Source organism: Heliangelus exortis, chromosome 11 (assembly GCF_036169615.1).
Source record: "Heliangelus exortis chromosome 11, bHelExo1.hap1, whole genome shotgun sequence".
Classification (NCBI taxonomy): domain Eukaryota; kingdom Metazoa; phylum Chordata; class Aves; order Apodiformes; family Trochilidae; genus Heliangelus; species Heliangelus exortis.
This window is the reverse complement of record NC_092432.1, coordinates 12,776,092-12,791,477: the sequence shown is the minus strand read 5'-3', so window position 1 is coordinate 12,791,477 and position 15,386 is coordinate 12,776,092. Positions and strand designations below refer to the sequence as shown.

The 15,386-nt window shown below is 44.8% G+C and overlaps 2 protein-coding genes across 5 annotated transcripts; one reads left to right on the top strand and one right to left on the bottom strand.

Moving 5' to 3' along the window:
• Nucleotides 1-171: 171 nt before the first annotated feature.
• On the top strand, nucleotides 172-6,355 carry DNAJA4 (DnaJ heat shock protein family (Hsp40) member A4). Its single transcript, XM_071754664.1, has 7 exons — nucleotides 172-565; nucleotides 2,204-2,384; nucleotides 3,296-3,400; nucleotides 4,204-4,431; nucleotides 4,514-4,744; nucleotides 5,211-5,311; nucleotides 5,395-6,355. The coding sequence occupies exons 1-7, from the start codon at nucleotides 434-436 to the stop codon at nucleotides 5,611-5,613; spliced, it is 1,197 nt and encodes a 398-aa protein (XP_071610765.1). The 5' UTR covers nucleotides 172-433; the 3' UTR covers nucleotides 5,614-6,355.
• A 636-nt stretch (nucleotides 6,356-6,991) lies between these two features.
• On the bottom strand, nucleotides 6,992-14,681 carry SKIC8 (SKI8 subunit of superkiller complex). Of its 4 annotated transcripts, none has more exons than XM_071754667.1 (11): nucleotides 14,567-14,681; nucleotides 14,291-14,334; nucleotides 14,170-14,197; nucleotides 13,740-13,845; nucleotides 12,551-12,723; nucleotides 11,354-11,502; nucleotides 10,959-11,052; nucleotides 10,086-10,179; nucleotides 9,325-9,417; nucleotides 8,506-8,584; nucleotides 6,992-7,184 (listed from the first exon to the last, which is right to left on the bottom strand). In XM_071754667.1, the coding sequence occupies exons 2-11, from the start codon at nucleotides 14,300-14,302 to the stop codon at nucleotides 7,095-7,097; spliced, it is 918 nt and encodes a 305-aa protein (XP_071610768.1). In that variant the 5' UTR covers nucleotides 14,303-14,334; nucleotides 14,567-14,681; the 3' UTR covers nucleotides 6,992-7,094. The 4 variants fall into 4 exon arrangements, with proteins under 4 accessions (XP_071610768.1, XP_071610769.1, XP_071610771.1 ...); XM_071754668.1 differs by having other exon boundaries at nucleotides 14,625-14,666; XM_071754670.1 differs by having other exon boundaries at nucleotides 14,608-14,648.
• Nucleotides 14,682-15,386: the final 705 nt, after the last annotated feature.

Below are 15,386 nucleotides of genomic sequence, written 5' to 3'. Positions count from 1 at the left end.
GTTCCGTAACCGAAGCGCCGCACCTGACAGAGAGGAACCGATCCCCTCAAACGGCGACCGGGACCAGACCGGGTCGAACACCCCGGATCTTCCCCGGTCCTGAGGCGCTGAGGGCCGGCGCGAGGCTGCTCCCCCCCACCCCCCGCGCGCACCGGCAGTGACGTCACGCGCGGCCATTTCTAGACCGTTCTAGGGCCGTGACGTCGGGCGGCGTCATTCCAGAAGATTCGGCCGGGGCCCATATAAAATCCGCGGAAGAGGCGGAGCTGTCGCTCTTGGGTGCTGGAGCGGGGCGGTGAGGTTGTGTGGCGGTGAGCGCGACACGGGGGGGGCGAGGAAGGGGCCTCGGGGAGCGGGGAGAAGGCCGCGGGCTGAGCCTCTGAGGCGTGTGCGTTCCCGGTGGAGTAACGCGGAGCGTCCTCCCGCAGGCACCATGGTGAAGGAGACGGAGTACTATGACATCCTGCAGGTGAAGCCCAATGCCTCCTCCGAGGAGATCAAGCGCGCCTACCGCAAGCTGGCGCTGAAGTACCACCCCGACAAGAACCCCAGCGAGGGCGAGCGGGTACGCGGGGCCCGAGGGGGGGGGGGGGGGGGGGGGGGGGGGGGGGAGAGGAGGGGGGTAGTGAGGCGGCTGCTGCTCTGCGCCGGGCGGGCCCCTCCGGAGGGGAGAGGGGGGGCCAAGGCCCAGCGGCCCGCAACCGCTCAGGGCCGGGGGAATGGGCCCGGGGTTGGAGCGGGGCCGCGTTGCGGGGCACCTCAGCCCTAACGCTCCTCGGTAGCGCAGGGGCGGGAAGCGTGCCCTTCGTTTTATATTTAAATCCTCCGGTGCCTGAGGGGTTGATGCCGCGCTCGTCCCGCAGCTCAGGGCGAGTAAATGGAGGCTCCCGTTCGTCAGTCTGCAGAAGGCACGTTGAGGCGGCGGCAGGCCTGGCGGGCCAGCTGCGGGCCGAGGGGACGCGTTGGTTCCTTTTTTTTTTTTTTTTTTTGTTGTTGGGGTGGGAGTAGTTTCTACCAGGCGCCTTCTTAAAATAAGGCTTTTTCTTAAAGAGCTGGGGGTTAAACGAAACAAGGGCGAAAAGGGTTTCGGGTGTCCTGGTGGCTGTTGTGCTGTGTCAGATGTTGCTACGGCCAGCGCTGGCTCCAGCTGCCAGCACCGCTGTGCCTGCTGGGGTGGTACTGGATCGATTGGTGCTCCTCAGCAGGAGTGGTTTTCCTCGGAAAAAATGCTAACGCAGATGTACAAGGTAATTATCCAGAGGAAATCACTGGGTTGCATACTGGTGGACAAACAAACCTCTTTCACGTGCTGCTAGTAGAGATGAGCACAATTGGAGAACCATGGGAAACGTGAACGATAGGATTATTTATCTAAAAACCGGTGTGGTAACACCTTAACGTGGGAATAGAAGCTCCGTGTTTGTACATCTGGTACACTTACCTACAGAACTTGAGTTAGCTAAATAGTTAACCTAGTCAAAGGGTACTTCTGCTTTTTTTTTTTTTTTTGGACTGCTTTTTTACCTACACCACTTCACCTGCACATAAGTAATTCGCATTTAAAATGGAAGTAGTCGTTCCCGTAGTAGTAAATTGTGATTAAAAACCGATTTAGCCATCTTAGGGGAGGTACTTGACAGCTATATTAAAAATCCCTTAATTTTTTTGATCAAGTGGATCACTTGTATCCAGGTCCTTCTATTTGGCATGAGTAAGCAACACCAGTGCCTGGTCATTCCAGTCTCTGTTAAGTCCTGGCTGTTTGGAGCAGCTCAGCAGGCATATAGAACCCCTCAGCAGCCCTAGAGTAACAGCCTGCATCTGGCTGTGGCTGTTCTGTGCCTGGGAACTTCCAAGACTGTGGGAATAATATCATACCTCTTTTTAAATGGACTCGTTAGAGGTGTATAATGGCTGCGACTACCACAGTCATCAAGATGTAGTTTGCATATGTTTACAAGTTGGGTGTGAAAAGCCTCTTTGTAACACGGGAGGATGGGGGGAGAGGGAGAAGAGGGATGATGTTAATGGATTGAAGTGTACTGTTACAGTCCCTTACACTGTCATCTAGGGAGTTTCTTTCTGGAAAAACAAGTGCTACAAGAGGGTGCTGTAGTGGATCAATCTGAAGATGGAGTTTACACATGAGAGGGTTACTTTTCCTCTTGGTCATAGTTGTTCAGAGCTTCTTTTCTCTTTTTAGTTTAAACTCATATCCCAGGCATATGAAGTTCTGTCGGACCCAAAGAAAAGGGACCTCTATGACCAGGGTGGGGAGCAGGCTATTAAAGAAGGAGGCCTGAGTGGCGGCAGCTTCTCTTCACCCATGGACATCTTTGACATGTTCTTTGGTGGTGGAGGCCGAATGAATAGAGAGAGAAGAGGTACACAGTTCTAAACAAGTTCTAGAAACTCTAACCATGCACTTCAGTGTAAAACTCCTGTGCTATGGTACTGCTGTTCTGCTGAGTGCACAGAGTGTGGATGTTACTCATTGCAACAATAGATAAAGTAAACATTATTATTTTTTTTAAGTTACTATAGCATTAAGATTCTAATAAAGTAGATACCATGACGTAGCCATAGCAATCTTTCTGATAAGTTCTGTTTATTTTTTGTTAAAGTGGGTGTGGGTAATCTGTAGGGGAGGGGGAAACAGGGTAGATGAGAGCAGCTGAAGTAGCCCTATTTTAAGTTGGCTTTTTCAGATCTGTGCCGCACTTGCTCGTATGCTTTGGGGAACTTGCTTCAAAGGACACCATCAACTTAAACTTGAGTCATGTTAAATCTCATAAAAATATTTGGAAGTGATTATGTACAACTGAGTACAGAGTGCTGCTATAAGCAGTTTTTGTTTTCTTCCATGCCTATTGCCTGTTGAAAGAGCAAGGAGTAACTTGCTGCAAAGTCTTCTAAATTATGCTATAAAATGCCATGGAAATTTATGGGTAGCACAGAAGTGACTTTTAAATTGCCTAGAACTGAAGCTGGTAGTGTCCTTGCATCTTGCTGTTCCAGTTAAACTAATAAAATCCGGGGTAGGGGCAGGGGTAAAGTGGCTTTTAATGATGCTTTGCTTAATTGCGGCTAAAGTTTGTTTTGACCTAAGTGGGTGCAGCTAGTGGAAGCTGATGGAACTGCACATGCTGTGTTCAAAGTTTGGAATGAACCTTGCATCTCTTCAGTGAGACTGTGCATGTTTGGACAAGTGTAGAAGGCTTTAAATAAACATTTGCCCTTAATGACAGATGAACCAGTATTAATCTTGCTCTTCTGTGTTTTGTTTTTTTTAAAGGCAAAAATGTTGTGCACCAGTTAGGTGTATCTCTTGAAGACTTGTATAATGGTATTACAAGGAAACTGGCACTGCAAAAGAATGTTATTTGTGGAAAGTGTGAAGGTAAAAAAACAGTAGTGGTTTCAACCCCCTCTTTCTCCAAGCAGTCTTTTTTGTATTTTTTTCCTTTTTTTTTTTTTTTTTTCTGAACAGTGGTTGGGATGGGACGGGCTATGAAGCATGTAGGCTTTTGTGTTTTTCTCTGTCCTCCCCCCAGAACAGTTAGCCAGGGTGTTTAGCTTGCTCTTACGCTTACCCAAAAAGAAGGCTCTCAAACATAGTGGTATAAAGTGACTGTTCTAATGGCAGACTTCAAGTCACTGTGAATTATCGTTAAGGACACCTGAATTAAAAGTATTTTAATCTGGAACTTCAGTAAATAGCTGTTTCATTAAAATTGTTAATTGCTGTGGCTAGTAGTCTAGCCTGTATTACACAACTCATTTTACAGCTATTAAGTACATGTAATAGTATTCTTTGAGGTAGATCTTGATGAGGTCTTGTATCTTAGTACTCTACTAAATATTTAGCAAGCAGATTCTTTCCAAAGTATTAATGGAATGTTGATGTTGAAGTCAGTATGCTGATAGTTCCTTGAAAACCAAGATGTTTTGGGAGCTAGGGCAGAGGCTAATAAAATAAGAAGAAAACAAGAAAGCTTCATATTCTTTTGCTTGTATAAACCTCTAGCTTGTGGGACATGTTTTGTGATGGAAACTAAATTCCAGTTACACTGGTAATACATCATCAGCACTGCTCTGAAATTGCCCTAAAGGTGCTTTTGAAGTCAGCAAGTTCCAGCCTGACTACTGTAACTTTCTTTTTTTTTTTGCAACTGAGATCAGATGTAATTTTTCTGTTTAAAGGTTATGGTGGAAAGAAAGGGGCAGTAGAAAAGTGCCCTGTGTGTAAAGGAAGAGGAATGCAAGTTATAGTTCAGCAGATTGGACCTGGTATGGTACAGCAAATCCAAACTGTGTGTCCAGAATGCAAAGGCCAAGGTGAAAGAATAAATCCGAAGGACAGATGTGACAACTGCAATGGTTGTAAGGTTGTCAGAGAGAAAAAGATCATAGAAGTTCATGTTGATAAAGGTAAGAACTGGAGATCTGTTGTGTGTCCCTAATCATAGTCTGTAGTTCTGCAGAGAAAAATAAATGGCTTTCTTTTCTTTAGGTATGAAAGATGGGCAGAAGATTGTATTTCATGGAGAAGGTGACCAGGAGCCTGATCTGGAGCCTGGTGATGTTATAATTGTGCTTGATCAGAAGGACCACAGTGTCTTTCAGAGGCGAGGGCATGACTTAATCACAAAAATGAGAATTCAACTCTCAGAGGCCTTGTGTGGCTTCAGAAAAACCCTTGAAACTCTGGATAACAGAGTTCTTGTCATAACATCTAGGCCAGGTAGGTTTTCAAGATTCGTGATGCTGTACAGTGCTTGCCTTTTTTATTGTGCCTGGTCTGAGGGAGGGGCTTAGGGGGGAGGCCTGCTTTTGTTTACACAGCTGGTACATAAAATTCAAAAAACACCTGCAGTAATTTCATTTAGTTGGGTGTTTGTCATTCTTCTACTCCTGAGACACTACATACAGGATTTTAGCTAAAGCTGTCAAATTATTCTCAGAAGTTAAACTCACCTAGAGTGTGTTAACTCAGCCTGAAGGCTGTGCTACAACAAGCTGAAAGTCTTCAGCAGCTTAAATGATCTTGTGTATAGCTGGAGTTCAGTACTTGTGAGCTTGCAGCCTTTCTGGGAGTTGCTCAGGCATTCCCTGGGTGTTGTGGGAGCACTGCTTGTGTGGAACCCTGCTTTCCGTGGGGAAGAGAGGGCTGTCACCTCAGCTTCCTTACAGCTCTCGCCTCTCTGTAGGTGAAGTGATCAAACACGGTGACCTGAAATGCATCTACAACGAAGGGATGCCTATCTACAAATCTCCAATGGACAAAGGCAGCTTAATTATACAGTTTTTGGTAAGTTGACTGCTTTTCTGTAGCCAAGATGTCCGTGTTGGTGTTGGGAGTAACTTAATTAAAAATAAAATGTGAAATTGTAGGTCCAGTTCCCAGAGCATTACTGGCTGCCAAGGGAGAAACTGAATCTCCTGGAGGCTCTGCTTCCCCCACGAGAGGATGTCATGATTACAGATGAGATGGATCAGGTAGACCTTGAAGAGTTTGATCCAAATGAGCAAACCTACCGTAACAGTGGGGGAGAAGCCTATGAAGAAGATGAGGAGGGTCCAAGAACAGGAGTACAATGTCAGACATCTTAAAGCAAGGTGGAATGGATGTCATCTAAAATGTAAATTTTCACAATGAAAACTGCATGGCTGTAATAGCCACTGCTTGTGGGTTTTGTGTTCAGCAAATTGAGTTGCTGCGCTGTCAGTATCACCTTTTTGTAACTAATTTATATTGTGTTCTTGTAGTCTTTCTATATAAAGCAAATGTCACACAGCTGAGAGCCACCTGAGTTGGTATACATTTTCATGTGCTATGAAGGTTCTCAGTTTATTTCACCTATGCTATTTATATAAGACTTTGGCAATATGGATAGAGGCTAAGTGGAGTGTCTTATGTAAATACTTTCATACTGGAAAATTAATTTCGTAGAATAAAACATAGCAGAAGTAACTTCTAATAAATAGAACTCTTGGCATTTTATCATTATTCTCTTGTACTTTCCAAGCCACTCTAGAACACCCTTCAATAAGTTTCTCTCAGCTCAGACTCCTGTCACCTAGTCTAGATTGTTCTCCATACTCAACTTTGTGTTAACGGCACCATGAGCCCTTGTCTCACTTTGTATTTCAAAATCATTTCTGTGTGCCCCATCCCTGCCATACTGTCACTCTTCCCTGTGTTCCTTTGTTGTGTTCCAGTGGCATTCCTTCAGCTGTTTGGTTCCATGTAAGTGTAAGAGGGTTTTACCTTTCTAATGGCTACAGTGTACCCCATATACTTCTACTTTACATACAGGTAAATCCTTGCAAATAAAATTTTGATTTTTCAGAAGCTCAAGCTCTGTATTTCAGCCTTCCCTAGAAAAGGATTTCACTTCCCTAGAGGTGTGCACTTGAGCCTGAACTGAGATGAAAACACAGCCTCAGGCAGTGGTTGTACTGCTGATGGTTCATGATGAGATAACCATCGTGGAATGGTCGCACTAAAGCATTTTTTTTCCTTTATCTGTTTTCTAGGAGAGTTTGTATTAAAAGTCAGGGCTGGAAACAACTAGCACCCTTTAGTAAAATTAAACCCTGATGCATGAGCTATGTGTCAGCCACACAATTGCTGGAACAGGTGTTCAACTTAAGTGACCCTATTGCACTCAGTGGGACACAACCAAGCTGAGCACAGGCTCTCATTCCCCCGGCACACAAGAGCCTCACTCACTTTTCCTTTAGCTAAAATAAGCTGCTATGGGGCTTGGTCAACACTTCACAGCTCCAGTCTATTTTTGTCTAAAGGCAGGGGAAGATTAAGTGAGCAGTTACTTCACCCATGACTACATACATCCAAAAATACATTTTTCCAAAAGTTAGACACGAGGTATCTTAGATGCCTACAGCTTTTATTTAAAAAAATGTAAAGCTTTCTCTCATGCTCAACAAAACCAATGTTGCATAATAACGTACCTGACTTTACACATCAGCATTATTAAAATGCTTTTATTTTATTAAAAAATTACATAGGACATTAGTGGTCCTACCAACTGCTGCAAGAGTTAACCAAAAGGCCTGAGTCACAACATTTAAACTGGACAGTCATAAATATGAATTTCTTGGTCATCTCCAACTGATACAATTTTGGACCCACTTCCATTGTATTTCACTCCCCAAACCTGCAATAAGAACATACACAAGGTTAGCAACAGCACGCTTAAGAAAAATGGCTTGAGAGCTGTGACATTCCTGCCTGCACCAAGCAGCAGAGGGGGGGGTTGTTTCAGATCCCCTGATGAGAACCAGGCCCTACTGTGGCTCCTGTGTGACCAGCAGATGAGGCTGATGAACCCGAGGACACTGCCATCTAGCAACCTGACGAGTTCTTACATTCCACTCCTCTCCCCAACAGAATACACAACCTGGAGGGACTTGGGAAAGGCTGGAAAACACTTGTCCGGGTTTGCATAACCTCACACTTCCCATCCATCCTACCTTCCTTCCTGAAAAGTGTTTTACAGTGCTTTCAAGGAAAGCAGGAGAGAAGGATTTTTCACGCAGGCTGTGACACATCAGGACAGACTGAAAAATGATTCAGTTTATCCTAGCTTTAATTAAGAAAGCCATTTAATCAGTGCAAAAATTAAGATCCGCTTCAGTCCTCAGCCTTAAACTTGAGACAGTTATGTAAAGTAGCTCCCCCTTTTGCATTATCAGGATGACATCAGAAAAATGAAGGCTGCCCGGTAAATGACTGTGAGATTGCAAAATACACCAACTTGGTTTGGGGAATCTTCTACACCATTTTGCATCTAAAAAACAGCTTTCCCAAGAGCTGATATCCCGCTGCCTTCAACAAACAAAATCATAGACAACAGCTAAAACAAACTAGAAATCAAATTCTGCTCAGTATTTCTATACTAAAAATAACTAAAATAATTGAAAAGAGAGCTAGCAGCAAAAACTGCTGAGCAAGAAACAGCCCAATAAAATCTGAATTTCCTTTGTTAATTCTTCCTCTATGATCCATTAAAAATGGCATGAAATTATTCTATTTAACACCTAGCATTTGGGAATAAAGTAACTTGGTAGGTAATTCCTCTTCATACATGGGTAACTATCAGACAAAAAAATATTAAAAATCCAAAATATTACATTTGAGGAAAAAGTGTCATGCTTCAAGGGTGCTTTCAAGCAAGTATTTTCCCCCCCTTACACATGCACATGGTATCTAAAACACGGAAATAATTAAGAGCATAGACAAAGGTAAAAAATACAGTTTGATAAAAATCCTTTTGGCTTTGGTTGGACCTGAAAAATGTGATTACCTGGAAGAATTCAACCTATGTGCTTGGAGCACTTGCTAGTTCAATATTAAGTGGCAGATACGAGGTCCAGCCCCAAAGCTGCAGCACCAGGCTGAAGCAGAAATGAGCATAATAAGCACCCAGGTGCAGCGCTGTGAACACTGTCACCCAGCTAAAGCAGCAATAGGCAAACCTGGTCTTGGTGGTCCAAGAAGGTGTGAACACAGGTTCTGGTTCCAGCATCCCAAACTTTTACGCTTTTATCAGATGAACTGGAAGAAAAATAGTATTGATCAGTGTCTAAATCAATAGATTAACTGCACTTTAGCACAAACCTTAGAAGATCTCACAGGGCAGAAGTAAGAAACCTGTTTTCACTCATCAAATACAGCAATAAGTGCATCTTCCCCCAGCTTCCAGTTACCTTTAAAATACATCTACTATTCCAGCATTTGCACTGTGAAAATGAGGACTTCTGTTTCAGCCAGAAAATAAGTTATTTGGAGAAGGAAACTCCTGTTACACCAGGTCACCAACTGCCTGAGCTGTTTTAAGAGCGAAGACTGTAGAGGTAACACTAGATCAATGTACTCCTACATGAAGTTCTACTTTAATTCAACAGTCATTTTTCAAGTGTTCAAGGCCAGGTTGGATGGGGATGAAGCAGCCTGGTCTAGCAGGTGTGCCTGCCCGAGCAGGGGGGGTGGCATTACAAGACCTTTCACGTCCTTTGCAACCCAAATTATTTTTGTATGAATCTATGAAAGTGCCCTTCTCAGGTTCAGGTGTTCTTCAGCTGTAGGGAGCTGCCCTGCAGGGGGATGATTTACACTATAAAATAGCACTCACTGCAGCTGGCATCACACCACAGGTTGGCTCTTGCATCTCTAGTTGTAATGTATTTTATTCCATGACAGATTCCACTGCAATTTGTACACACTGACTTTTTATGAACCACCTCCCTTGATAACTATTTTTTTTCAGGTAAGCATAAGTTAAAAATCCTCAATACCTGGAAACAAAATGTGTATCATCAGGACAAAATGCTACATTTAGTACCCAGGATCCATGCCCACTTAATGTGCCAGCCAAGTTTGCATGTTGCCTGTGGAAAGAACAAAATTTTAACACTTGGTTTGTAAATTCCAGGGAAAAAGCAACAAGACTCAAGCTAGTGCAGTCAGGACTGGTTCAATGCAAGGTCACAGAAGATGACTTCTGGACATTTGTTCATTCATGCTGAACTGGTGTTGCAACAGGTTCTGTTTATCCATTTCACATGGTTAACCTAGAAAGAAGTCATTAAGAAGATGTGCACTGGTGGACAAAACAGTTTCACAATGAATAGGCAAAGTAATGCAGGTGAAGGGGAGTGAAGATCACCCATGCAGTGCCTCTTCCTCATCAAGCTTTTGCACAATGCAATAAAAATGGGCCAAAAATAAGAATTTCTTGGCTACAGATCATGTGCAAGATGGGTAAACACAAGCACACAGGACAGATATAAAAAACAATGAGCCTGTTGCCTACAGGACAAGTATGAGGAAAGTAATTTGTTTTCAAGTTAATTTGATTAGTTTTTAATTTTCAAGTGCATCCACCTATGCACTTTTTAGGAAAATGATAAATAAATATAAAATAAATAAATAAAAATATTTATTACATTAAAAAGTCACCCAAAGCTGAAGGGAATTATAGAGAGTAGAAGGCTCAGTATCAGCCCCTCTAAGTAGCTGTTTTCCTGGGAGCATGTCTGGGAAAGTAACAACTTACACATCGTAGATTTTGATGTAGCCATCATCTGAAGCAGTCACAAGTAACTGAGAGTCTGGAGAAAATGTCAGTGAACGAATAGGCATGGCATGACCTGAAAGTCAAAGTTGGGAGGGAGTTACTCCTCTCACTAATGCAGGTGCTTAAGAAGCTCCACCAGCTTTGCATTTCTCTGGTAAAAGAATGTCAGCTCTGAGGTGTCTCTCTCTCTCAATGCTTCCTCACACAATAAAATGGAAAGTGACAGAAATTCTGACCTTCAAATAATAACGCATGTCCACTGCAACACAAAGCATCTTATTTGTTCAGCTGTGGATCTTCGGGAGAAATTATGTCATATTTTCTAATAGGATTTCATATTTTATAAAGTGGTTGGGTTTTTTTCATTAACTATACAAGTCTGAAGAACCTGCATGAGCATTAAAAGTCCATTGATCTGTTAGAACAATGTGGATCATCTACAGCATAAAACGTTGGGTTATTTTCTACAACAAGAATAAAACTGATATCATAGGAAAAAGAAAAATCATCTGCATGGTAGCACACACAGAGAGCATAGCTTCATTCCCCTGTACTGCACTGCAATTCAGGGGTTTGCAATTTAGGAATTTAGTGAAACACTGATGACTCTATCTTCAGAGAGAGGCATCTGTGATGCCAGCTTGAAATTACAGTTGGATACCAGTATTTTAAGTGGCTTCAGTCACTTGGTTTGTAAATTCGCACACTAAATAACTAAATGCTGTCTAAAGGACAGAGACATCAACTCAGTTATGCCACAGCTGTTGCATCTTACCCTGACTTGCATTATATACTTTAATTTGTTGAGGAATGAAGCCAGAACTTGGGTGTTTGGAACACACAACCCATTACCTTCTAGCGTATGCAGAAGTTTTCCAGTTGCAATATCAAAAATATTGATAATGCCATCTATTGCTCCACTGGCTAAGTATTTCCCATCTGGACTCTGTAATAAAACACCAAAAGTCTGCAGTTAACAACTGGCTGAACACATGGTATTTACCTCCCTGACATTCTCTTGGCAACTTGTCACAAATATGGTCTATGCCAGAGACCCCAAGATTTCAGCTGACTTCCAGCAGGTGAATCAGCAAGATCCAGGTAATATTTTCCACGTATTTGGGACTATCAGTACATAACTGTCATCTAATATTAGATAAACTGAGAGATGGAAACAACATATCTGGCTTACAACATATTACAGCTATAGCAGTTTCACAGAAGAAATTATCAATTGTGCTTCTTACATATGCAATGCTAAGGATGAACTTCCCTCTGGTGTCCAGAGAATATTCTTTCTTTCCAGTTTCAACACCAAAAATATTTACTTTTCCCACATGACTTCCTGTTGCAAGGTACTGGGAATCAGGTGAAAAAGCCAGGGACCAAGCATCAACTGCATTAAAAATCAAAAATCAGTTAGCTGAATCCTGTGTGTAGCTCTTACTCAAGTCAAGTCTGTGTGCATCTCTTTAGACATTTAAGCCTCTCACTACTTGGCATACTCCAAACTCTGCTACACAGTCTTAAAAGGAATGTGTGCAAGCTGATGGGAGTTAACTTCCTTCTGTATAAGTAATATTGCATAGTATGAGCCATTTATTTCTGCTCAGTGAAAGATTACATTCTCCTCTAAGACCCTGAACTTACCAGACAAAAAGTCAGAACTTCAGCCTGCATAAATTAGTCTAAATCCTCACTTTTCTCCTGGTACCAAAAGATACTACTCCAGTAAAAGAAAACAACACATATCTAGAAAAGCACAGAAGATGCAGGAGAAATGCAGGCACATAACATGGAACACAGAGCAGCACTCCTTGCAGTGGAACTGAAAACCCCACCTCCTAGCAGTATGAAGGATTTCTCTGGCACAATGTAATTCCCAGTGTTTTTTTTTTTCTAGAAGCTTAATATAAATTCCCTAAAACACTGCAATATTGTTCTTAAATTAGGGATTGCCAGTCAACCAATGAAATATTTACAGTAAGATCTCAGATGCTGAATCCCAACTGATGTAAGATTCACCCAGACACCAGCTCTGCTGTGCTCTGGCTGCCTCACTCAGGATGGGAGGCACTGCATAAAGAACCATCACACCCGTGGCTCAAATTTAGGGAAAATTCAGCCTTGCTTTGCACACCAATAGGAATAAACATTTGAATGCTTTCTTTACAACACCCTTTTATCAATACACCTGCAAGACCAAGCTGGTTTCCCTTCTGCTTTATGCATCTAGCAGAAAGGACACCTAAATGTATCTGAGCAAGGACAAGTCTGAAAAAAAACCAGCTGTAAAACTGCCACTGCTTTATGTTGAGTTCATAAATCACCACCATTGCTGCAAAGCTTAAAAACCAAATGAGTCACCTCACACACCCTCATTATCCCCAGGAAAGTAAAGGAGACTCCTCAGGCAGAGAGAGAGCTTCTCACTGAGACCTTACCAGGGCCAGCATCAATTGACTTGATCTGCTTCCCAGTCTCTAAATCCCAGAGGCGGATGTGGGCATCCAGGGAGCTGGAGGCTGCAGTGGAGCCTGTGTGGCTGATATCCACGGACACCACCCCCAGCTGGTGGCCCTCCAAAGTCCACTGCAGATCCAATTTTTCATCATTCCTTTTGTTCAAAGGAGAGAAAAGCTTTGCTGGGAACTGCTCGGGGTGCTTGAGCCCTTCCCAGCCTCAGACACAACAAACCAACCAAGAAGGCAACACAGGTTTCTCCATTTTTGTTCAAGAAAAGGGGAATAAAACTTCCCCCATGGCAGGTGAGGGCTGCTCTGCACAAATTCCCTGATTATTTAGCTTGATCTCTGCACATCAAGGAAAGAATTGGCAAAGCAATTGTTCACCCTCTTTCTGCAAAGCAGGAACTTCATCTTCTACACTACCCACATCATTCCCTTCGAAGCACACAGCACCCCTGGGCAGTGCCTCCTAACAAAGTTCCAGTCCCAATTCCCTGGTTTAGAAATCCACCCATGGGGAGTGTTCTCTGACAGAACACATAGAATCAGAGAATCATTAAGGCTGGGAAAGACCTTCAGCTCCCACAACCACTGAGCCATCTCATGCAGCACCCCATCTCCCCATTGTCTGAGCACCTCCAGGGGTGGTGACTCCACCACCTCCCTGGGCAGCCCCCCCCAAAGCCTCACCACTCTTTCAATAAAGAAATTTTTTTATAATATCCACCCTAAACCTCCCCTGGCACACCTTAAACCCATTTCCTCTCATCCTATTGCTGGTTAACTGGGAGAAGAGAACCAGCATCAACCTCTCTAGGAACTCCCATGTGAAATTCATGCAAAATTGATCTCTGAGGTCCCTTCCAACCCAGCCAATTCTATGATTCTATGATTCTATGAAAAGAAACATGTAAAATTCCATCTGCATTGCCAAAAGGGTTCTTGTCCTTGAAAAATGAAAGCACATCAGAATGCTACCCCTCCCAAAGGAAGCATGCCCAAGGGAAGAGAGCTTGTTGAAGAGAATGGTTCCATGTGCCAGGCTACCCCTCCCCTGATGTCACCTCTAACATCACTGCAGACTCTGGAAATGCAACACTGCTCCATCTCCATACTGAATGTTTCCATGTTTTTAACCTGGTTAACATGAAGCAGCTTCACTTACCACTTCCAGACCTTCACCAGATCATCCAGAGAACCAGAGATCACTGTTTCAGAACCATCTTTTTTATTTTTTCCCCAGGCAACTGACCAAATGGCATCATCGTGAGCTAAAAGAGAATTTAATCACAGGAATTAAGAATTAAGTGGTTTCCTTTGATGGCAGACTGCTATCAGTTTTGGTAATGCTAAAACTGCCAATTGCAATGCTGGCAACAGACCCCCTCCTCTTCAGGCCTCTCAGGGCCTTGCCACACATCATGTCTTTAATACACCAAGCTCACTGCTGAAAAAACAACATACCTATTTTTGAGTTATTTAGGTTTATACTTAACATTAAAGTAATCCAGGTAATGACAAATAGATTTGCTGTCACTAATTTCACACCATCCAAAAAGCCCAGCATTACTTTATTCATGTTAGTGTTTCCTCACCTTGCTCTTGCTTGAAGAGAATACCGTACTAGAAAGAAAAAATAATTCATATTACGTATGAGACGCCTAAAAAACCCGTCAAGCTGGTGATCACCTTCATTAACGATGTGGCTTTAATTACCTGCGCGGTCATGTCTTTACGGAAGCAACCTCAACAGGAGCGCTCTGGAAGGAGAAAACCCGTTAATAAGAAAAAAAAAAACAACCTAAAAGAACCCTCTCTAAAACTCTAAGAAGACTCTGCCTCAGAAACACCGCTCTGACAGGGGAGAACCCGGCAGGGGGGAGCCCTGAGTGGGGGAACCCGGCTGAGGGGGGAACCCGCCTTTCGGTCACCCTCAGCAGCACCCGCCCCGCCAGGGCCCAGCACCCCCGCCTCGCGTCAACCAGCGACCACCTTGGCCCTCCCCCGCGGTACCGAGCGGTACCGAGCAGAACCGAACCGAACCGCACACCCGGCCTCCCGCCCGCCGCCACACCACAGCCGCCGTCGCACTGCGATGACGTCTTCTACCACCGAGGGCATGGGCAGAGCGTCCCTCCCCCGAGCCCTTCTCTCCCTTCGAAACGATAGAGTGGATCCCATTCCGCAGCCCGGCAGCGGGTCCCGGTCCGGAGGGTTCGGTTCCCCTCAGAGCCCCTCGGGTCCCGCCCGGGCTGCTCCACGCTCCTTCCCCGCGGCCCGGCAGCGCAAAGGGCCTGGGCGGGGCGGGCGCAGATCCCGCCGCAAGGCTGAGGAGGTTGCGGGGGGTTCTGCCTCCCCGCCGCTGGCTCCCGGGCACGGGCTGCGAGAACCCGGGGCCGGGGAACTGTAACCGCAGCTCCGGAGGAGCCGCCGCCGGCCCCGGGGTGTGGCGGGACCGAGAGGAAGGGCCGGGGAGCGGCGGCCCTGAGAGGAGCGCGGAGGCGCTAAGGGGGAGCGCGCGCGGCCGCCGCCTCAGGAGCGCGGGAAGCGGTACCGGAGCGCGGAACCCGCTTCGGTTTTTAGAAGCACGGAATCGCTTTTCTGTGATTCTGCTCCTTCCCCTGCGCTGTGGGGTCACTCGCTAAAGCAGCCGCCTCCCAGCACCCCGAGATGGCGTGGAAATTGAGCGGTATCGGGGAAGTTGAGCGGTACCAGCCCTGCCGCTGCCCGCAGTACAGGAGGCGTCGGTGGCTTCCTTGGAGAGAGAGAGAGAGATATGAATTTCCCCCCTCCCCTCCCCCCCCCAGTTACC